This window comes from Drosophila bipectinata, chromosome 4, assembly GCF_030179905.1.
Source record: "Drosophila bipectinata strain 14024-0381.07 chromosome 4, DbipHiC1v2, whole genome shotgun sequence".
NCBI lineage: Eukaryota > Metazoa > Arthropoda > Insecta > Diptera > Drosophilidae > Drosophila > Drosophila bipectinata.
In genome coordinates, this window is record NC_091740.1 from 8,197,744 (window position 1) to 8,222,460 (window position 24,717).

Consider the following 24,717-nt stretch of genomic DNA (forward strand, 5'->3'; position numbering starts at 1 on the left):
AGCCCAAGTTGTTATACCCTTGCAGTTAAAACCGGACATATCACAAATATCGGATATAGTTGCTCGACCCTGATAAGAATATCATATTGCAACCAATTTATTACAATAAAATTCAGCCGAAGGCCCTAGTTGCCATGGTTTTCGTAGTAGATTTATGTTCTGTAAACATAATAATAATGTTTTGTCTACGATGTAATAATAATAATAATATGACAATAAAATATCTTAAAAAAGTCTCAAGCTTCTATCTTCAAAAACACCAAAGTTGGTATTTCTACCAAATACTAATTCTGATCGTTCACTTATATGGCAGCTATAAGATATAAACGGCCGATTGTTATGAAATTTGGTAGGTCGGATCAACTGACCAAAAATAGAATCTGTTTCAATCAGAATTAAGTTTTATCTTTCTATCTTCAAAAACACGAAAGTTGGGTCATTTCCGATCATTCAGTTACATGGCAGCTATAGCATATAGTCGGCCGATCCCTCTGAAATTTGGCATGTCGTATTATTTTGCCACAAAGGCGAACTCCAAACTTTCTTACTCCAAAACAAGAAAGGAAAGCTAACTTCGGGCGGAGCCGAAGTTTATATACCCTTGCAGTTAAAACCGGATATGTATCGCAAACATCGGATATAGTTGGCCGATCCTTATGGGAATATGAATATATAATCCAATTTATTACAATGCAAAATCTAAAAAAAGTCGCAAACTTCTATCTTCAAACATACCAAAGTTGGTATTTCTACCAAAAACCATTTCCGATCGTTCAGTTATATGGCAGCTATAAGATATAGTCGGTCGATCGTAATGAAATTTGTTAGGTCGGATTAACTGACCTGATTAACTGAAAAATAAAATCTGTACCAAGTTCCAGCTTTCTATCTTCAAAAACACCGAAGTTATACCATTTCCGATCAATCAGTTATATGGCAGCTATAGGATATAGTCGGCCGATCCGGGCCGTTCCGACTTATATACTGCGTGAAAAAAAAGAAGAGTGTGCGCAAAGTTTCAAGTCGATAGCTTTAAAACTGAGAGACTAGTTCGCGTAGAAACAGACAGACGGACAGACGGACATGCTCATATCAACTCAGGCGGTGATTCTGATCAAGAATATATACATATACTTTATAGGGTCGGAGATGTCTCCTTCACTGCGTTGCACATTTTTGGAAAAAGTTATAACACCCTCTGCAAGGGTATGAAAACCCCGTCTTTGAAAAAGGGAGCAATAACAAAACAGATTAAAACTGTGTCTTACTATCACTGCTTAATGTTTTTTTCGGTCAATGACGGATAAAATACCTTTTTTTTAAAAACTGAATTAGCCAAATTAAATTAATTTAATTTATGGCCTCGTCTTTCAGATCACTACAATAAATTTCGAAAGTTTTTCTTGAAACTACCGTTTATATCTGGCCATCAAGTTATCTAAAAAATCAATTGACCGATCACCTTAAAATTTTTCCATGAAAACCGATAACATGTACAGAACTTGTGTTATATAAATTGTGTCTTATACATATTACATATTGTATACAAGAGAGAGTAGAGAGTATTTAAGGGGACCCCCCCCATTCTCGATTTTAAATTTTGACGATTTTCAATGGGCTGGCAAATGAACATAAATTATTTTTTAGGGTTGTAACTGTGCTTACATATATTAAGACACAAAAAGGAAGAAAATCATTTCACAGAATTTTTTTTTGTTTTGTTTTTGTTGTTGTTTTTTGTGATCAAAGAAAAGCCCTTCTTTTCGGCGGCGCATGTGATTTCTGCTCACTGGAACATCTGAATCCAAAAATTCCAACGGGATTAGAAAAAGTACATGTTTGGCTCTCGTATGAACTAGGATTATTAACTTCGCTCAAAAATTAACAAAATGGTGGACCTTTGAAATTTTTTTTTCGAAATTTCCATTTTTTTCAGCCACAAATCGAGTTGAAAAGTAAAGAAGATCTTCACCGATTTGATTTATCCTAGTTCATACGAGAGCTATATATGTATAGAATAACGTGTTAAAATTTGGAACCGATTGGATTAATAGTTTTTGAGTAACCTCATGAGCCAGTCGTAAAAACACTGTTTCGAGAAAAACGCGTTTAAAGTTTTGAGACGGCTCTCGCCGTCGCCTGAGGCTTCCACCATAAATCGGCTATATCTTTAAGAGTTTTTGAAATTTTTACTTGAAATTTTCAGGGAACATTCTTGAATAGTTACAAGTTCGAATTAAATTAAAAAAAAAAATCGATTTTTTAAAACCGAGAATGGGGGGGGTCCCCTTAAGAGAGTAGACAAAAATAAAAATTAATATTTATGCAAACTTACAGCCGGAAAACTTACTTTACTATAGTCCCGATGAAGATAGCAAAATAATGATAAGCGATTTTGGCTTATCCAAAATGGAGGATTCTGGAATTATGGCGACCGCATGTGGTACTCCTGGGTATGTTGCACCAGAGGTATTGGCCCAGAAACCTTATGGAAAAGCCGTTGATGTGTGGAGCATTGGAGTAATATCATACATTCTTTTATGTGGCTATCCTCCTTTTTATGACGAAAACGACGCTAATCTTTTCGCTCAAATTTTAAAAGGTATTATTTCTTAAAATTCGAAATTACACAATTAATAATAATTTATTTCAGGGGAATTCGAATTCGATTCACCATATTGGGATGAGATAAGCGAATCAGCCAAAAACTTTATAAGAAATTTAATGTGTGTTGCAGTAGAGAATCGATTTACTTGCAAACAAGCTTTGGGGCATCCTTGGTAAGGCTCTAAATATTTAAAATTATTAGCTTATGTAGTATCCCTTTTTGTAGTATGTTGATGTGGTGAAAAAACATAAACGCTTTAAGTAAATGGTGATAACTTATTATACCTTTGCAGAGGGTATTATAATTTTGGTGTGCAACGCAGTGAAGGAGACATCTCCGACCCTATAAAGTATATATATTCTTGATCAGGATCACCTCCTGAGTTGATATGAGCATGTCCGTCTGTCCGTCTGTCTGTCTGTTTCTACGCGAACTAGTCTCTCAGTTTTAAAGCTATCGTCTTGAAACTTTGCACACACCCTTCTTTCCTTTGCACGCAGTATATAAGTCGGAACGGCCCGGATCGGCCGACTATATCCTATAGCTGCCATATAACTGATTGATCGGAAATGGTATAATTTTTGGCAGAATAAAAGAACATAAAAAATTGCATAAGGATCAGCCGACTATATCCTATAGCTGCCATATAACTGAACGATCGGAAATGACCCAACTTTCGTGTTTTTGAAGATAGAAAGGTGGAATTTAGTACAGATTCTATTTTTGGTTAGTTGATCCAACCTCCCAAATTTCGTTAGGATTGGCCGACTATATCCTATAGCTGCCATATAACTGAACGATCGGAAATGACCCAACTTTTGTGTTTTTGAAGATAGAAGTTTGGGACATTTTTAGGTTTTGTATTATAATAAATTGGATATAAGGATTATAAGGGGTCCTTAAGGATCTGCCAACTATATCCGATGTTTGCGATATATATCCGGTTTTAACTGCAAGGGTATATAAACTTCGGCTCCGCCCGAAGTTAGCTTTCCTTTCTTGTTTTTCTATAATATTGTATTAAAAGTATTACCACTTGGTATACTTATATGACAAATATAAAGTTACTGTTTGGTCATTGATGATTTTCAATGCCAGTAAATAAAAATCAGCTTGTATTAAGTTTAACGTTATAAGTCTTTATTTGGCCGCATATGAAATTGGGATTTATGTACAATAGGTGAATTCCAATTTAGGGTGCGAGCGTAATAAGAAGACGAACGAGAGTGCCGCCAACCTTCCAGAATAGGCTGAGCGGATGCTCGCTAACTTTAAATGCCGAATTAGTAAAGCCGAGCGGCCGAAAGAGAGTCGGCTTGCGATCAACAAAACTTCAGTTAATAATTAATTATTATGTTTAAACTAGTTGCTTGCTGCTTGACCCGACATTCTCCCCCCATTTGGGGCTTCTACTCCAACTTCCTCCTTAAGGGGCAACAGGCACAGCTTAGTCACTGCTCGCTTGGTAATTCCAGATGAGGTTTTTATCACCGCCACTCGAAAGATACCATCCCGACCAGGGATTAACTCCATTATTCTCGCAAGCGGCCATTTCATCGGAGGTAGATTCTCGTCCTTTACTAGCACCACATCGTTCGGGGCCAAGGCAGGACCGGAGGCGCGCCATTTGGCATTCGATGGACTCCATAGAGCAAAACTCCAGCAGTGACCGTTGATGCTCTTCGCTTAGAAATAATCGGCGCAGCTCCTTTAGCTTGTTTTTGGCTCCGACAAAGTTGGTTGCGTTGTCCGACCAAAAATGTTGAGGCCTTCGGCGGGTGCATATAAACCGCTTTAAAGCCTGTAAAAAAGAAATTGTGGACAGATCCCTTACAAGCTCCAGGTGGACGGCTTTGGTAGCAAAACAAATGAAAACGCTAACGTAACAGTTTACTGGAGCTTTGTTTCGCACTTCCGGCTTATAATAAAACGGCCCACAAATATCCACACCAGTGACTCCAAAGAACTGGGAGCCGCTAACTCTTTGATCCGGGAGATCAGAATGTGCTCCAACAACCGAGGCTTAGTCTGGAACCATCGGATGCATTTGTGTATTGCCTTTGTCACGGTTTTTCTCCCCGAAATTGGCTAATAATGGGACCGAATGATTGCCAACAGCGCGCGAGGTCCCGTATGTAAATTTCGCTCATGGAAGTCAACAATTATAGCCAATTATAGTCAACAATTAACAACTGAATGGCTTCTTGGAAGTATAATTGGATGCTGACTATCGAAATCCAACGAAGAATTGTTTAGCCGACCGTCTACGCGCAACAGACCAAATTTATCCACGAAGGGAGGGATGAGGCAAAGGCCCTAGATACCATCTGCAGTGCTGGAAACGAATTAGCGTACTTAGAAACCGCTGTAATATCCACGTACGGAGACTGAATGAGCAGGGCCCTTGCACGTAACTCCAGGATCGATCTCTCAGATGAGACCGCGGTTGGCCACGACTCTTGGGATCCAATGAGAAACGAAGGACCGTGAGACCACAGCTTATTCTCAACCAATTCATTGGGAAGAGCATCACGCGACAGAATATCTGCTGGGTTTAGAGAAGTGGGAACATACTGCCACTCCATTTCTCTAGTTAGCTTCTGAATGGTCGAAACTCGATTGGCGACGAAAACATTAAACCGAGAGGGTTCTTCTCGGATCCAAGACAGAGCCACAGTAGAATCGCACCAGCCAGCAAAAATACTTTCAAACGTAGACCTTCAACTGGGCTACTTCCGAAATAAGTCGAGCCAACAACTCGGCTCCCGATAACTCCAGCTTCGGCACCGTAACAGTCTTTAACGGCGCAACTCGGGACTTCGAGCAGAGTAAATAGCTTGCAGATCCTGCGCCCTTGGACACGACATAAACGCATGCCCATACGCCTCAATGCTGGCGTCACAGAATCCATGAACCTCCACCTCGGATTTTGATGTTAGCGCCCATCTAGGGAATTCGGCGCGCTGCGTACTAAGAAAGATGCTACAAATTATATTTCAGTCGCAGTGAAGAGCTTGAGGAAGACTTTCATCCCAGGACAACTTCTCACGGCACAGTTTTTGGAGAAAGATCATTGCCTTTGAAATTACAGGACCAACGCGGCCTAATGGGTCATAAAGCCTAGCGACTGAAGAAAGAACGATCAAAGCTTAGGAAAGACTCCCGATTTTCAGGCACCTTATCCAGCATGTCAACAACATTGGAGCACCACTTCATTAACCGAAATTGGCCTTTGGGAAGGATCCCGGATGTTTGCTGCATTATGCTAATAGCTCCATCTATAGAGTTGCCTCCGGAAAGTAGATCATCCACATAAAAATCGCGACGCAGAATTTCGGCCCCTTTTGGAAACCTTAATTGCTCATCATCATCATCCTGACGCAACGATACATTTTGCAAATATCTCCAGTAATGGCCACCCTATGGCATCGGAACCTTAACAGAATATGAAGTAACTTTGGCTGAACAACTGGGCCAGACATCAACACGTCATTCAGTGAATATCCAGAAGTGGACAGCAGATCCGTAAAAAACAACCCTGAGCTTGGTTGTTGAACTGTCCTCCTTTAAAACACAATGGTGTGGCAGAAAGTACTGGCCAGTGACGCATCAGCAGGGAGTGGAGACATATGTCCCAACTCCAAATACTCCTTTATGAAGGCAGCATATTGCTCCTTCAATTGAGGACGGCGACAGAGCTTCCTTTCGAGGGAAAGAAATCGTCAAACGGCTTGGGGGTAAGATTTTCCCAGCAACTTAGAACCACATTTTAACGGAAGCGTAAGCGCCGGAATCCAGCCGAGCAACATGTTGCACGACCGGTGGAGCAGAGAATCCAGCTGATCATCTACCGTTGTTGCGCTTTCCGAAACATCCTTGTGGCCAGTGGAAACGAGTGATCTTCTCTGAACATGTGAACCGCCTCCACACACGACCCATCCAGGTCGGGTTTTCTGCAGCAATGGCGGGCCGGATGAGAGCTTAATTAGCCCAACACACAGCAGCTCATAAAACAGACTGGCTCCGATAAGAAGGTCGATGCGCTGTGGACGGAAAAATTCAGGATCAGCCAAAGAAAGATTGCAGGAATATTCCAACTGGAGACATCCAAACTGAAGCTAGGCTGCAGTTCCGTAATATTGGCGGCGATGACGGCGCTAACCAGGGCCGTGTATTCGGAGCAGTGGGACCGCAGAAGAACATCAACAGAGAATCCATCTGTCGCAAAGCCGGTATCGCCAATACCAGACACCGCCATGAATGATTTGTACCTCCGGAGCTGCAGCTGACTTGGCAGCCGGAAAGTGATCACTTGCACCTGCGATCCAACAGAGCTCGGCATGAAACAAGAATTCCAGCGCGACTACGAACAAGAATGTTCGCTGTAGCAAGCAACGATATATCGCCGCTGCGACCTTGAGCAACTAGTGCATTAGCAGTGGACGGCGAAGAGGCTACAGGCTCGGCGACCTCGGCTATGGCTGACATGGGAGGACCAACCAAGGGCTGGCCGCTAGATGCCTGCGGATCCAGAAAATGTAGCAGGCTGTGATACCTCCTTCCACAACAGCTACAATTAGCAGCGAGCCACTCACGCATGTGATGGCCCATTTGCAGACACTTCCGACAAAGACCGAGTCGTCTGGCCTTACCAAGGCGGATCTCAGGGGGCATTGACAGAAATCGGGGGCATGCAGAAATTATATGGGACCATCCACCGCATAGAGCACAGGCAGAGGGAAGCGAATTACTAACAATAAAGGATGATCTACTGTTATTTGCATCTCGACGCCTTCCCACGTGAGCGCCCATCGACACCCAAGTAGGGATGGCGTCTGCCCTGAGGAGTTTTGACTTTCCTCCCACTTAGCCTGGGTAGCTGGGTCCAACCTTTGAAGAAGAACCTGGACGATGATGCAAATGGCGATCTGATTTGACGAACCCATAATTTTTAAGGCTCGCTTTAAATAGCGAGCGCATATGGGCATTGAATTTGTCCGAAAGACCTCGAAGAGCTGCTAATGAGCCACTTTCCAACAGACTGAGGCCCAGAATCTCGTTCACGTGTGCCTTAAATATTAGGTGACGGTTATTAAATCGTTTCTCCAATAAATTCAGCGCGACATCATAATTCTCATCGGAGACTTCCAAGAAACGAGCTGCTTAGAAAGCAGACTCCCGAAGGCAAGATCGCAACCTTTGAAGCTTTTCCACCTTACTAATACGAGGATTGCGGCCGACGATTATAGAGAATCTCCACCGCTGAAGGTAGGGAGCGGCAGAGAAGGCAACGCTTGAAAACTTTGACCTAACCCTGGGTCAGCCTGAAGAGCGAAATGAAGGGTCTTCTCGTGATCAATTTCGGCCTGCATCGTCGCTACGAGCTCTGAAACAGTCCATCGGAGGTCAATACTGATCTGCAAAATGTCCAAATCCTCAAGCTCCCCGTGGGTGGCCTTGAAGTCGCTGAACATGGTGGTTATCTGGCCATGTCGCACGTGTAGCATGGCATCATCCACCTTGGAAACAGGCTGAAGAGCTCCTTGGATCCTCTGTAAGTCCTGGAGAATACCCAGGGCCTTGCACTTTAAAAAAGTACTACGGTTGAAGTGGGTGCTCCTGTAACGGCGCCGCTGGAGTTCATGATAGATTATATTGAGTTCCGAACAACCCGAAAATAAATTTTATTTGCTCGCGGCAAAAACGATCAGCCCCACTGTGCGCTTAGAACCGTAGCGGAATTGTGGAATGTATATATGTATGAAACACTTATGAGTATGTTTGTATGAAGTTTATGAGCGGGCAATGGCACTTGTGTTGTGGATCGTAAATATGTATGTGTGCTTGCGAATTACCGTTTATGTTTATGTCTGTATGTATGTATATATATGTCTGTATGTTTTTGTTTTAGTAATTTTTTTATGTGTGTATAAATATATTAAGGATCACGTCGGGGTCACCAATGTTTGATGGCGAGCGTAATAAGAAGACGAACGAGAGTGCCGTCAACCTTCCAGAATAGGCTGAGCGAATGCTCGCTAACTTTAAATGCCGAATTAGTAAAGCCGAGAGGCCGAAAGAGAGTCGGCTTGCGACCAACAAAACTTCAGTTAATAATTAATTATTATGTTTAAACTAGTTTTACTGGCTTATCTTGTAAAGTTGGTCCAAAGAAAGATGATATCGATTTACTAATTCAAATAATGTGGCCATACAAAGACGATAACGCAACGGCGAAAACAAGTCAAGTTAAGTTTAATACGTACGGAAGCATTAAATTCGATATGCTCACATCATTATTTGGGGTAAAATTTAATTGAAGGTAAGTTTTTTACAAACGAAAAAGTTTGTTTCATATCTAGATGCTGATTGACGCATCGTTTTATATCCCTTGCCCAAGATTAAGCTATCATGGCAGGTGCTCACTTTGAACACAACAGACTTTCATACTTTTAATAGTGGGATGAAAGTGAGAATGGTCGGGTCACATACGAGTTCATCCCAGATGTCTCGTTTGTTCTCTACCGACCGGACTTTGGTTATAGCCTCAGCGCCGGGTTCCGGTTGACTGGTTTGCTGACTGCATTCTTGCGTTCCCACCGCCGAGGTGACCAGGGTTCTTCTAAGGGTTCTTCTTTTAGTTGCACAAACCTGACCAGAGGACTAGTACCAATATATCAACTACGGAGATCGGGCCCAACTCCGCCTTGTTCTTAATGATTGTTGAGAACATAGCTGGCCGTCTTCGAACGGTCTGGTCATTGGCCAGCAGCGAGTGCCGCGAGTTGTGGCAGAGGAAGGAATAGTTCTAGCCTTCTCCGTTTCATTGGTCGAAATTGGTAGTGTCCTTGGTGGCACGGCGCCTGACCGGAGGCTTTGATAATTTCTAGTACCACTGGAGCCAGGGCCCACAGAACTTATTTCGTCCTGGATAAGGTTGAGGCCCCTTAGGAAACTACGTGGTAATTAAAAATCTTGGCCCCCGGGTGGACTTTGTGCTAATTATTTAAAAAATTTGGTTAAAAAAAGAGTCATGAAGAGACAGTGACACGGTGTTATTACACACAATAAATACTACAAATACAAACATTTAAACAAAACCAAAGAGCTGCTCGCGACGCGTCCGTGAAGTGCGACTTAAATTCCAACACATTCACGCGTCGTATAATCAGGACAAGCCCAGGAAATCCAAGGATCATCACCACCAGAATCACTAGCGAACTCCATGTCCTGTACCTGCATCGACTGCACGAGGAAAGTGGCAGCGGGATTAAAGGATCCTGAGGAAGAAACGCAGGTATTTGTGCAAAAAATTGAAAATAGAGAAAAGACGAATTAAATCTACGTCTTGTGCTGGAATATTGCACCCTCCTTTCAATTCTTGGCGCATACGTACTTGTGAATGGTTTGAATAAAAATAACTAACAAACTGCCTGTGCACTATGGGCAAAAAATCGATTTTTTTGGCATCAATTCTAATTTTAAAGATAGAGGCTTGAAACTTTGCAGATATGTCTTAACAATTATGCCTGAATTTCTGATTTTTTTTTTTTTGTAGTTTGATCACGCCTTCCGTTCCTCCCCCTTAAAGCTATAGGCAAACAGTCTTTGATTTTCAGGCATAAAGTCTGATTCCTAGAATATTTATAATAGACGATTAAAACTTTCAACATTTTAATCCATCAAAATGGATTATCCGATTTTGACCCACCAAACCCATAGCTGGCAATTATTTTACACTGCGTAATGTGTAATTGAGAAATTACTTCTTCTTGAATTTCCAATATGCGGTCAGCAGTATAATTTAACAAATCTTTAAGCGATACTTCTGCCTTTGTTTCGGAATAACAAATTTGTTTGGGTCTATATTTTAATTTTCTTTGAGTAAGCGCAGAATACGGCGGATATATATCGCATCCATGCTGCTTAGATATGGCTTTAATGTTGATGTATTGCTGTTTTGTTAGCCCATTTTCTATTAAAAAGGCTAAGGCCTTATCAGGACTTATTTTTATAACAGCATTCTGCTTAGGGCTCTTTACATTTCTGCTAATATTTTCGTTTCGTAGCAAAAGGGCACTATCGATTAGTTTGGTTTTTTTTTTGCCGAGACTGAAGCCGCATGCAACAATAATGGCAGGGATTTTTCGTTTTCTTTGGCCAGTTCAGATGCTAATTTCCGTATCAGTCTTGGTCCAGCATACGTCAAGGATTTTCGACCACGTTTATCATGGGTCACGTCCTTTTCCATTACACCAAATTTTAAACTTGACGCGAGCCACTGCGAATGTTTTGATTTGAAGCGATCTAGATTTCGGTTGCATTTCGCCAAGTTCTGATAAAGAAAACCAAAAAACTGCTTCAGTTTTTGCTTAATCAATTTGCACTGAGCATCGTTTAAATCGATTTTGCCCATATTTTCCATTATAAAGTTATATACTAGAGCTTGTTGCCAATTATTGTCATTCCATACATCAAGCAACGTTGAATGGCAAAACTCAAGTGCAACTGCATCATATCAAATTATTGCCAAATGCCAAATGGAACAAAAAGGAGCAAAAGAGCTTTATGGTATTGGGTTCAGATAATATCAGTTGTTAAGTTTCAACTTTCACCTTGCGTTAACCCTCGTCAACTTGTTAGTTAACTTCCACGAAACACACATCTACATTTTTCAGTTGGAACATAAAAGCACAGCAACAACACATTGAAATATTGGACAACACAACACATATAACAAAAATTTCGAGCTTATAACTTTTTTGACTTACCATAACCTTTTAATTCCATATTCAACTGATTTTATCAGTTTTCTTTTCTTTAAGGTGAGACCAGATCTCAAACTTTCGACTTTGTTAAAAAAAAGGACTAAAAAATAACATTTAAAAATGTTTAAAAATTATATTTGGGATCCTGATGGTTTTCTTAATCAGGTGAAATAGTTTGTTTTTTAATAAAAAACAACAAAAAAATTTTAAAAATGGCCAAATTTTTGACTTTTTGCCCATAGTGCTGTGGATAAAATTAATAAACATCATAATACATATATCCACATCACTATCGCCCCCTACCTTTTCGGTGTTATTGTCAACCAACTATTTTTTTGGATACTCAGTGCCTCGATAATAAATAAATTAATTAATTTTTTCATTTTTTCGCCATATATTAATCACTTATTTTTTCGTTTTTCGCCAGGTATAAAATTCTTTTTAAGCCGCGGTGGGAAAATCATATTTTCTATCCGTTTCAACAAATCCTCCTTGGTTTACAAGGTGCCTCACTTGCCTAAAAAATACTAACTATAAGCTTTAATTTAAATATAAAAAAACCTGCAGTAGTATGGATTTCTCAAGATATCTCATAGCTCGGTCAAATTTACCGTGCATAACACTGAATGTTAAAGAAATTATATTCGCCGCTGCTGGATACAATTTACTCAGGATCCGATGCAGTTTTATAATTTTGTAAACACAAAGCGTATACATGTATCATTCCCACCACTGCTTACGTTTAGAAATTCATCTGCGATCTCTTATGAGGCCATTGCCGATCTATTCGCAGATTGCCTTTGCATACAACATTCAATCAGCAAATCATATTTTCTATCCGTTTTTCTCCGAGAATAGCTTATTATCTGATCTTCTAAAGGTCAAACACATTTATTCGCCAGGCCCTGATTGAGTACCAGGCTGTGTGCTAAAATACTGTGCCAGGGCTCTGTGCAAACCTCTTCTAAAACTTTTTAGCTTATCTTTGGAAACCCCGATTTGTCCCCTTAAGTTGAAGGAATCTTTCATAACTCCCTTACAGAAAATGGGGAAAAACTCCGATGCCGCCAATTACAGAGGCATCTCTTAAGTGTCGGCAATTCCAAAGCTATTTGAAAAATTAGTTACTTCCCATCTACAACACCTTTGCTCTTCGATCATCTCTCCTTGTCAGCATGGCTTTATTAAGCGTCGCTCCACCACCACAAACTTATTGGAGTTGACATCCTTTGTCATAGATGGCTTTTGTAAGGGATATCAAACCGATGTAATTTACACAGACTTCAGCAAAGCATTCAGTTAATCACTCACTTTTGTTGAGTAAACTGAATATGCTGGGTTTTCCTAAAGACCTCTTAACGTGGATCTCCAGCTACCTAGATGGAAGGACACAAAGAGTCTTATTTAAAAACATACAGTCCCGTCTGGTCCGTGCTACATCCGGCGTCCCTCAAGGAAGTCATCTTGGCCCGTTATTATTTACGCTTTTTATAAACGACTTGCCCCCTGCTTTAACGAACTCTCTAGTTCTTATGTATGCAGATGATGTAAAGCTTTGTCTTCAGTACAAATCCATCTCTGCTTAATGGAGTCTTCAGTCTGACCTTGATAACTTTCAAAAATGGTGTTTAGCTAATGATCTAATACTTAATGGATCTAAATGCAAACATATGTCTTTTTATCGTTCTTGCCCTCTGCAAGCTACTTATTCTATTAATGTATTAATTCTATTAATATTCCTCTGTTCCTTAGCCATTGTAGTTCGACATATGCACTGCATGACCCTTTTAGGGTATTATGTTCGAACTATAATGGTCTCTACTCTACATCTCTTTCCTGTCTCCTAATTTAAAATATAGAATTTTACATTGTCTTACTAACTCCTCCTAGCTTAAAGAATTAGATTATAATTAATACGATTAACAAAATATAGATTAATACGTACTAACAAATCGTTTCTCGAGCGCCCCTCGGTAGTCTAGGCCTCTAAGCTTTATGATGAATACAGGAATGCTAGCTGATGCTATAATTGAAGCACAAGCCATTTCAAAATTCTAACAGACCGCAATCAAAAAAAAAAAACAAAAAAAAAATTCTTTCTGAGGTTTTTGTTTTTTGCGATAGTTATTAATTTAATTAATTATTATTATTATTATTAACAGCTTTTTTTTTTTTTTTTTTTTTATTATCAATCAATCAATAGTTATATTTAAAATCTGTCCGGAGATATGGACAATAATTAAATTTTATAATGGGACCTTAACTTAATGAAATATTGAGTAGTACAATGTTTGCTTATCCTAGGAAACTAATTTTAACAGTAAACCTTAGCGATAGAATTCAAGTTATTTCGCCCGAGTGGCAGAGGTCCAATGGGTGGGTCCGTTTCAGCCTCCTTGTGGTGTAGCTGTTGTCCAAAAGATTGATGGCCTCAGGGTTAGGATGTCGGTCCAGCCTTTCCACGTACCTATTGGCGAATCGCTGAACTTCTTCGCTCACATATGGGACTCTCAGTTGGGCGTGGATTATCGCATTGTCGTGGAACGGATGAGCTCCAGTTAAAGTTCTTAGGGCCTTGTTTTGGGCGATCTGGATGATCCTTCGGTTGCTTAGACACGCCGTCCCCCATAGCTGGATACCATAGGTCCAGACTGGCTTTACAATGGCCTTATATATAAGAAGCTTGACTCTTTGCTTCAGTCTGGACCTCCTTCCAATGAGCCAGTTGAGCTGACGTAGCTTGATCCGGATTTGCGTCCGTTTGCGCTGCAAGTGAGTTTTCCAGGTGAGCCTTCTATCCAGGGTCATACCCAGATATTTGGGTGTAGGGCTGGCTGGAATTGGGGTGCCTCCGAGACTGATTCCAGGACAGTCGCCTCTCCTCATTGTAAACGTCGTTTGGCCTGACTTCTCATGGTTGACGGCGATGTTCCACCTTCGAAGCCACGGGTCGAGGATGTCCAGCTGGCGTTGGAGTCTTGCAGAAGCCTCCTCTGGCAAGATTGAAGAGGCCAAAAATGCCGTCTCGTCGGCATAAGTAGCCACTAGAAGGCCCTCCTCTTCAGCGACAGGCATGTCGGCTGTGTACATGGTGTACAGGATGGGACCAAGTACACTGCCCTGCGGAACTCCAGCTTCAATGGGCCTGTACTCCGATGTCGCATTTCCGCTTCTGACCCTAAACTTCCTGTCGGTCAAGTACGAGTTAAGGAAATCGTAATACTGTTGTGGCAGGTTCCTCTTGAGCTTCGCTTTTAGACCAGGGTGCCAGACCCTGTCAAACGCCTGCTTGACATCCAGGAAAACAGCACAGCAGTAATGTTTTCTTTCGAGGCTGTCCAGGATTTTTGCCACGATCCTGTGGCATTGCTCGGGGGTGGAGTGGGAGCGCCTGAAACCAAACTGGTGATCTGGGATCAAACCAGCATCGTCCAGTACTGTCTGCAATCTGCGCAAAAATACTCTCTCAAGTATTTTGGAGATTACAGACAGTAAACTAATCGGCCTATATGAGGCGAGATTAGTTTCAGGCTTTCCAGGCTTAGGGATCAGGATGACCTCCGCCTGTTTCCAGCAAGTGGGGAAGTGTCCACTTTCTAGGCACGCATTATAGATCCTTGTGAGCCTCCTTATTCCTGAAGGTGGGAGAAGCTTGACCGCGAGTGTCTCTATCCCATCTGCACCCGGAGATTTTTTGGCGTTGAGGCCTGACACCTCCTCCTTGACCTCTTCCTCCGATACGGGCTCCATCTGGCTAAGGTTCGTGGGTGGTAGGGCCAGTACGAACTCCGTTTCTGCTCTGTCCTCTTCCGTGCACATGTTGAATGGCTTGAAGGCTGCTTCGAGGTGAGCAGCAAAAGCATCGGCCCTTTCCTGATCCGAACGACACCATCCACCGTCGGATTTTCGTATTTGGGCGACCCTTTGCTTGGGACGCTTTAAATGGCGGGTTAAGTTCCACAAATTATGTTGGGGGTCCCCAGGCTCGACCTGGCGCAAGTACTCTTCGAATGCGCAAGTCCGCAACCTCTGCAGCAACTTCTTGAGTTTTTTGGTTGCACGATTGAAAGCTGTTTTATCGCTGGGGTACCTGGTTTGGAACCAAATCCTTCTCCGTCGTCTCTTCTCATTGAGGAGTGCAGCCACTTCAGGAGACCACAGGTGTAAATGCCTTTGCAACTTCCTATTGTTGCATGGAGCCCTAGGAGTTGCAATTAAGGCAGCGTTGTGCATCTCTTGAGTGAGATTCTCAACAGCCTGATCGATACCAGCACCCGTGCTAAGGTCTGGCTGCGCGCTCTCTAGGGCGTTCTCCATCCACTCGGAGTAGCTCTCTATGCTGGTGCGAGGTCTGATCATCCTGAGTCGGGCGACTTTCTTCTCTACAGGGGTGTTAATGTGGAGTTCCACCGCACTGTGATCAGAGAAGAGATCTTTATTTGCCGAGCAGGCTATGGAGTCCGGATGGATTCCATGGGAGAATGCGAAGTCGAGAAGGTCCGGCAGTCGTTGGGGGTCTGTGGGCCAATACGTGGGCTCTCCAGTTGAATGGCAGTTATAGGCTCTGCGCTGTATGCATTTGAATAATGCAGTACCTTTGGGATTACTCACTCTCGAGCCCCACCAAGGATGCTTGGCGTTAAAGTCTCCTGCGACGATGAATTTGTCGCCTATATCACTCAGCAGGAGGTCGAACTGGCCTTCCGAGACTTTATGTTGTGGGGGTATATATGCAGACGCAATGGTGATTTTTCCCAAAGGAGTGGAGACGGAAATTCTGGCGCACTGGATCCAGTCTTCCTTGAGTATTGCTATGTCGTTGTAGTCAATGCTGGCCTTGACTATGATCGCCGCTCCTCCGTGTCCTCTTCCGCTAGGATGGTCTGCATGTATTACGTCATATCCGTGCAATTTCAGGAATGACTTATGGGTGAAATGGGTTTCTGCTATAAGCAGTATGTCGATGCATTGAGTGTGTATAAAATGTTCCACCTCAAGCCTGTTTTGGACAAGTCCGTTAGAGTTCCAAAAGGCTACGTGCAGGCCTATTTGCTGCATACTTGAGAGAGGATGGAGCTCATCATAGCTGTCATTCGCTCGAATATTTTGTCCATTACTCTCTCAAGAAGGTTTTCCACCCTCGTCATAAATGCCGCCATCTGGTCTGCCTGTGGCATCCCCTGTGCTGTCGCTGGTGTCTGTGAAGGCCAGGCTCCTCCTTTAACTATGTCAGCATAGCTTCTGGCTGTGGTGTCCGTAATTGGATATGGCTGAGGGGGTGGGTACGCTAAGCGGCGTGGTTGAGGTGGTCGTGGTTCCTTAGGAGCCATGCAGGCCTTGGCTTTCTTGTAAGCCGGACATCCTTTGTACGACGCAGGATGGGCCCCGTGACAGTGCACGCATTTAGCCGCTTCCTCACGTGACTTCTTACACTCGCTTGTGCTGTGATGATCGCCGCATTTAACACAGAGATGCTGCAGCTTGCAGTATCGCTGACTGTGCCCAAATCCTTGGCACCGGTAGCATTGCGGCACATCATGGAAATTGCGTGGAGGTTCGACAGTAACCACAGAGTGGCAGACTCTCTTGACATTGAAGATCTCCTTATTGTTGCTGGACGGCTCCAGATTGACAAAGAAGATCGACATCGGTGTTTTGGAGATGTGCCCTACGGCATTGCGCACATCTCGGACCACGTGTCCTTGTCGCCGGAAGTCCGCTTTAATGTCATCGATGTCAGTGGTATGATGCAGACCTTTCACTACAACTCGATAGGCTCTATCTTCCTTGTGCTGGAACGTATAGTACCTTTTCCCGGCACTATCGAGGTGGGATTTGAGGGCAGAGTACGACTCCTTATCCGGCATCATAATCCTCAACTGATTGTCTCTGGCGGCTTTGTAGGAGAAGTCCTTCTTTTTGCCAACGATGTCCTCGATGCAGGAAATCAGAGCAGCAATGTTAGAGACATCTGGGATAAAAATCGGTGGTGGCTTGATTTCCTTCTTCTTGGGGGACTTAGAAGACATAAGTACCTCTTCATCATCGACCGCTTCCGTGCCGTTGTCTAAAACTTCATCTTCAAGATCAGATAGAATAGCATAATAATTACTTTCAATATTAGCCTTCAATGCCGCTCTTGCTGCTTTGCTGGTGGTTGGTTCGTCATCCCTGACGGGTTTTTTAGCCGACTTCCGTTTCATTTCTCCAAGCTCGGAGTCGCTGGAGTCGACATCTTGAAGGTTAGAATGGGGCTTCTTTTTAGAAGGCGGCTTGATTTTGATGGAGCGGGGGGTGTCTTGCCAGTCCATCGTGTTGGTTTTGCCCGAGAATGGCCGCAAGATTAAGTAAATAACAGTGGTTTTATATTTGTTTGGTTGTGGAAAAAAAAAATTTTTGATAAAAAACGATAGATAAAAATGATACGTTAGGTTCAAAGCAAGCTTCATTATTAACAGCTAAACGAAAATTACAAATTCGCGCTTAGTTTGATAATTAAAGCTATAGCAACTGAGGCCTTAAGCTTATTTGAGTTAAGATTTAAAGTGATTGTTTGCAAGATTTTGTTCTAATTCAAATGCTTAAGTAGTAATATCATTATATAAATGTAGGTATTAAGTAGAAGTTAAGGGTAGGTATGCTATTAAATTAGGTGGTACAGGTTCGTAGCTTTTAGGAAGTCTATTGTTTTATTTAAGTTTCTGTAGGAAGTTATTTTCTCTATTGAATTATCAAGGTGGTTGATTCTTTCATTATCATAGAGAGGGCACTCAATAAAAATGTGGCAAATAGTAAGGGGTATGTTGCAGTTGGGGCAGAGGGTTGGTGGGGATTTGTTAAGGATGTAGTTGTGGGTTAAGTTGGTGTGTCCAAGTCTGATTCTGCTGAATTTTTTGAATTCTGCCCGTGAAGTGTTTTTTACTATCTCAGGGGTAGCTTTTTCGTGGCAGATTAATTTGTAGTAAGGAGATGCTTTTGTAAGTGTGGTGCAGTCCAGAGTTTGTAAGTTTTTAATGATGTATTTACTTATATCTGATGGGTTGTAATTGCATTCAGTGACAAGAGGGAAGTTGTGGGAGTTTTTAGCTGTTGTGTCTGCAAGGTCATTACCTTTTATACCGCAGTGACCGGGTATCCAAAGTAAAGTTAGTTTGTCCGTTTTGTATTTGCCTACTATGTTTCGTATTTCGCTTGTGTAATAGTTTTGGTTGTTAGTGTTATTAATTGCTTTTAAGGAGGAGAGGGAGTCGGTGCATATAACGTATTTTCCTCTATTTTGTTTGGCGTATATACATGCGGCAAGGATTGCTGCAATTTCCGCTGTGAAAATGGAAGAGAATTCAGGGAGTAGTTTGTACAGAATTATTTCATTATCTGTGGTGACGCTATATGAAACGCCTTTAGGTGATTTTGAGCCGTCGGTATAGAGAAATGTACGGTTTTTCATTTGATTAACGATTTCTTTAAAATTTTGTTGATAGGCGATCGGGGTTGTTTTTGTTTTGTTGGATGAATTTAAGGAGGTGTTAGTGATTGTTTGGCTGCCCAGCCAGTGTGGTTTTTTTCTTTCTTGGTAGTTATGGGGGCCATTGTTATGTTTAGTTGGTTGCAGAGTTTAATAGTGTTATAGAGGGAGGAGGGGATTTTTGGAATCTTCTTGGTTTTAGTTAGGTTTTTATAAATTTTTTCGATAGGTGAGTGCTTGGAATTTAAAATTATTTTGAAGTTTTTTTGGGTGGCGTGTAATGTTCTAAATTCCAAGGGTCTTATGTCCGCTTCAAGTAATAAATTGTTTATTGGTGTTGTACGAAAAGCGGAGAAGGTATGACGGATAGCTGTGTGGTATAAAGTTTTAATTTTGTTTAGGAAGGACTTGGGGGCATTGCCATATAAATGTATTCCATAGTCGATTTTGGACATCAAGATTGCTTTTACCACATAAAGGATAGTGCTAACATTACATTCAAACTTGTTACTGGATAGGCATTTTATTATGTTGAGTCTTTTTGATAGTTGTAAAGTTAAGTTTTCGATGGGATTGTTCCATTTGTATTTTTTATTAATTGTTATTCCTAGGATTTTTAGGGTGTCTACATCCTTTAGAGTTATGTTAGATGGGAGGAGAGTGAAGTTGCAGTTTCTTTTCCTGCATACATGCAAATGTTTACATTTGGTGTCTCACAGTTTGGCTCCTGAGTAGTCACACCATATTAGGATTTTCCTAAATAGTGGATCTAAGTTGAGATTAGTTATTTGTTTGTTAAGCTTTATACTTTATGTTAAGCTTTTATGTATTATAGTGTAGTCGTCTGCATAGGCGGTGAATTGGCAATTCTTTTTTTTGGCTATTATTTGGTTTAACTTGTTGTAGGCTATAACAAACAGGATAACCGACAAGGGTGAGCCTTGGGGTATGCCGTTGTCTAAGGGTTATGAGGATGAGTATACCTTATTTGTAAGGACTGATATTTTTCTATTGGTAAGAAAGTTGAATATATATTTGGCTATTTTTGGACCTATTTTCCAATCTTTGAGTTCATCCATGATGCTGTGAATACCTACCCTGTCAAAGGCTTTGGCAAAGTCTAAAGAAATGATAGAGGCATGGTTTTTTGTTGACAGGGAGGAGGTTATCTGATAATCTAGTATGGCTAGAGAATCAGAGATCGATTTTCCCTTTTTGAATCCGAACTGACGGCTGTCTAATAACTTGCAGTTTGAAGCTAGCCACCAAAGCCGTTTAGATATAATTTTATCCATGACTTTTGCTATGCATGGGTTGAGGGAGATAGGGCGATAAGAGTCAATGGAGGTTTTATCCAAATTTGGTTTGGGTATGGGTATAACAGTGCTAACTTTAAACTGTTGGGGGATATGTGAGTTAAGGATGTTATTAAAAAGGTTGAGAAGTCTTATCAGTAGGCTTGGAGATAGGTTTTTTATTATTGGTCTCGTCCTGGTGTCGTGCCTTTAAGTTGATTGATGGAAGCTAGCATTTCGATCATGGTAATATCTTTTTCAATACTAAAGGCAATAGTAGATGGGGTGTGTGAGGAGTCGTGGGTTGAATGTGATTTTTGTTGAATGAAGGTTGAGGAAAAATTGTTGTCGAGTGATGAGTTTGACCAATGGGTACTAAGTGTGTTGGCTATTTCCTTATTATCAAGTATGTTTTGTGTGGGGTTGTTGGGGTCAGTAAGGCAATGAATGTTGTGTTGTGTTTTTAGGCCACAGAAGCGGTTTATGTTTGACCATATTTTGATAGTGGAGGATTTAGGGCTTATTTCAGCTGTAAAGTCTTGAATAGATGTCCGTTTCTTGATTTTTATTTCCCGCTTAAGTTTGGCATTTGCTTTTTTGTATTCAAGTATGTTTGTCATGTCAATGTTTCGGTTTAGAGTACGCCAACATAAGCTTTTTTCGTTTTGGAGTTGTTGAAGGGTTGGGTCCCACCATGCAACAGTTTTCTTTATTTTAAATTTATGTGATTGGGGAATGGTTTCATTGGCTGCTTGAATAATTATTTTAGTTATGTTGGCAGCTTCTTTGTTTATGTTTGGGCTGGGAGGTCTTTCGTTGGATAACTTTTCGGAAATCTCTTGAAAAAGGGGCCAGTTAGCTTTTTTAAGGTTGAATCTGGGTCTTTCAACAGGGCAGGTGATGCTCTGTTCAAACATGTCGATATAAATGGGATAGTGATCACTGCCCGATAGGGAGTTATCTGTGTACCATTTGGAGCTAAGGGAGAGTAAGGGTGATGCAATGGAAAGGTCTATGTGGGTGAAGGTATGGTGCGTAGTAAAATGAGTTGGTGATCCGTTGTTGAGAGTTATTAGTGAGGATTGGTTAATATATTTAAATATTATGTTGCCTCTGGTATTGTTGGACAGTGAGCCCCAACTTCTATGCCAACCGTTAAAATCTCCTGTAATTAGGAAGGGTGGTTGTATACTGTCGTAAATGTTTCTGAGGTTTTGTATTTTAAAAGGTTTGCTGGGTGGTATGTACGATGAGATTATGGTGAATTCTATTTTGAAGTGAATTTTTACTGCTATAGTGTCAAAGTCAATTGCATTAGTCGGTACGATTTGCTGTTGTATTGAATTGTGGATTAGAAGTGCTACACCTCCATATCCGTTTATAGCCGTATTTTCGTGGTAGAAGGTATAGTTAATTGGGATAGGGATGTTTTGGGTGGAGAGAAGGTGGGTTTCTTGTAGTGATATTATTTTTGGGTTGTGGTTTTTGATAAGGACTTGCAACTGGCTATAATTGTTAATGTACCCGTTTAAGTTCCGTTTGAGGACTTTTAGCATTAGTTAAAATTAAGATTTGGTTGATAGTCTATATGGTATTATCTTGTATGAAGTCTAAGTATAAATGCTGTCGCTATCGCTGTTAAGTAAATGGTTTGTGATTTTGTTGTTTTTCTTGGGTTTTTGTTCATTTTTTTCTTTAGATTTGAGGGGCTTGGCGAGGGTGTTTTGTTTGTTTGTGAAAATTTTGAGTTTGAGTTCTTCTGATAGGGATGAGCTGAGTGTTGATGTTGATTTTGATTTTGATGTTGAGGCTAATGTGGGGGTGGTGTCCATGGGTACTTCGAGGTCGTCGTATGATGTTGCTTTTCTTTGTTGTTGGTGGCCAGGTGAGATATTTTTGGATGTTTTGCCTGCAGTTTGGTGATCAGAGAAGTGAGAAGGTGGTTTTGGGGGTATTGTTGCATTTTTGGATGGTTGTTCTGCTAATATGGTAGAGTATAGTGCTGGTTGGTGTATGTGTCGGGTGTGGTAAATTTTGACGGCTGTTTTGTGGTCAACTTTTTCAAGGGTTTTAATTGATGTCAGCTCTTTTTGTTTTATGAACGCTGGGCATGCTTTGTCAATTGGGCTGTGTTTGTTGGTTGGGAGGTCGAATTTGCAGTTTATGCAGAACTTTTCGTTGGTGCAAGTTTCGTCAAAGGATGTGTGTTTCTCTGCGGAGCAGTTGTTGCATAATGTGTTTGATTTGCAAGCTGTTGTGGGGTGGCCAAGTCTGAGGCAGTTGCGGCATCTGAGTGGGAGTGGTATGTATGGGCGTATGTTTACTTTTTCATAACCAATCATCATTGTCTCTGGGAGAGTCAGTGATGCGAAGGTTATGATTATGAGTCCGGTTTCTTTTAGTTCGTTTTTGTCCATTTTCTTAATTTTCCGTATTTCTGTAACTTTTGCGATTTAAGTTCTTGCAGTATAATTTCTTCTTCAATGTTTCTTAGGTCATTGGAGTAAATTACTCCCTTGGAGAAGTTGAGGGTATTATGCTCATTAACTGATACGGGAAATTCGTGGAAGGTGCTCAGCTTTTTGAGTTTAATGGCTTGGAGTGTGTTCTTGGTCTTGATTGGTCTGATCGCCAATTCTTGTTTTTTTGCATGATTCCACTACACCATTGCATGTATAGTCAATAACTTTTTTAATTAGGAAGGGACATACGTCTTCAAATGTTTTATTGTCTGTTCTTTTTATGATGATGAATTTGGGGCCGGTGTCGCTTGACTTAAAAAGCCTATTTATATCGGGAGGCTTTGGGTTTTTGGAACTGATCAGTGGATTTGTTGTTTTTTTATTGCTTTTTTTCAATATTTGTTTTGTGCACTTGTACACTTGTTTTTGTAGTAGTTATTGTTTTTAACTGATAAGAGTTGGGTCTGGGGTTTGCTCACTAGTCACACGTCTTTACTCCTTAAAGCTTAGAGTGAAACTGTTTAATTAATTAATAATTAAAAAACTAATAAAAAATATGTTTTTATTATAAACAAGAAAGCAAATCTAACTTCGGGCGGAGCCGAAGTTGATATACCCTTGCAGTTAAAGCCGGATATATGTATATCGCAAACATCGGATATAGTTGGCCGATCCTTATGATTACATCATAATAAAACCAATTAATTACAATAAAAAATCTAAAAAAAAGTCCCAAGCTTCTATCTTCAAAACTACGAAAGTTGGTATTTCTACCAAAAACCATTTCCGATCGTTCAGTTACATGGCAGCTATAAGATATAGTCGGCCGATTCTAATGAAATTTGGTAGGTTGAATCAACTGACCAAAAATAGAATCTGTACTAAGTTCCAGCTGTGATGAAGGATATTACCAAGAGTTGATTTTGGTTGGTTTTTATTTGGAAGGAGCAGCTGAGGTGCCGCTCCAACGATCAAAATGTCTCTGTTCTTTTACATAATTTCTTAAGTCTAAGTAAGGCTAAGTCTCGTGGCAGCGCTGCTCGCAGGCGGCGGCAGAGAGACGGCTATGTACTTTATATAAAGGAATATAATAATATACGTTTTTATGCGCTCTCAAGTGGAGACGCGAGGGGTATGCATATGCTGGCCGTTTGTTACGATTATGCTGACACTAGCACTTTCTGTGTGCGGGCTAAGCCATAACGATCAGTTCATATTTCGGCCACTTAGGGTTTATGACCGCACATATTTATTCAATATATGTGCATACTACATCTCCCTCCTTTTGAAAAATAACGTAATATAATGAAGTTATTTTTATACCCTTGCAGAGGGTATTATAATTTTGTCCAAAAGTGTGCAACGCAGTGAAGGAGACATCTCCGACCCTATAAAGTATATATATTCTTGATCAGGATCACCTACTGAGTTGATATGAGCATGTCCGTCTGTCCGTCTGTCCGGAGCTATCGTCTTGAAACTTTGCACACACCCTTCTTTCCTTTGCACGTAGTATATAAGTCGGAACGGCCCGGATCGGCCGACTATATCCTATAGCTGCCATATAACTGATTGATCGGAAATGGTATAACTTTGACGTTTTTAAAGTTAGAGATTTGACAAATTTGACATGAGAGCATTTTTTGGCAAAACATTACGACATGCCAAATTTCATAAGGATCGGCCGACTATATCTTATAGCTACCATATAACTGAACGATCGGAAATGACCCAACTTTCGTGTTTTGGAAGATAGAAAGCTGGAACTTGGTACAGATTATATTTTTGGTCAGTTAATTCGACCTACCAAATTTCATAACGATCGGCCGACTATATCTTACAGCTGCCATATAACTGAACGATCGGAAATGTTTTTTGGTAGAAATACCAACTTTGGTATTTTTGAAGATAGAAGTTTGGGACTTTTTTTTAGACTTTATATTATAATAAATTGGGTTATTTTATTATATTCTCATAAGGATCGGCCAACTATATACGATAATTGCGATATATATCCGCTTTTAACTGCAAGGGTATATCAACTTCGGCTCCGCCCGAAGTTAGCTTTCCTTTCTTGTTATAATAAAAATTTCTAATTAATACATCTTTTTTTTTTATT

The 24,717-nt window shown here is 41.0% G+C and overlaps 1 protein-coding gene across 7 annotated transcripts in view; it reads left to right on the forward strand.

Annotated features, from left to right (window-relative positions):
* The window catches only part of CaMKI (Calcium/calmodulin-dependent protein kinase I), a 133,569-nt gene that overhangs the window by 87,970 nt on the left and 20,882 nt on the right, over nt 1-24,717 (forward strand). For 5 of the 7 annotated variants that reach the window (XM_070282328.1, XM_070282330.1, XM_043213537.2 and 2 more), the window contains 2 exons: nt 2,338-2,602; nt 2,654-2,780. The exons of 1 other annotated variant lie outside the window; for it this stretch is intronic. In XM_070282328.1, coding sequence (XP_070138429.1) covers nt 2,338-2,602; nt 2,654-2,780 — 392 coding nt within the window. Of the gene's footprint in view, nt 1-1,374; nt 1,423-2,337; nt 2,603-2,653; nt 2,781-24,717 lie in introns of those variants that run through there. One more of the 7 variants, XM_043213540.2, reaches the window with a different exon arrangement.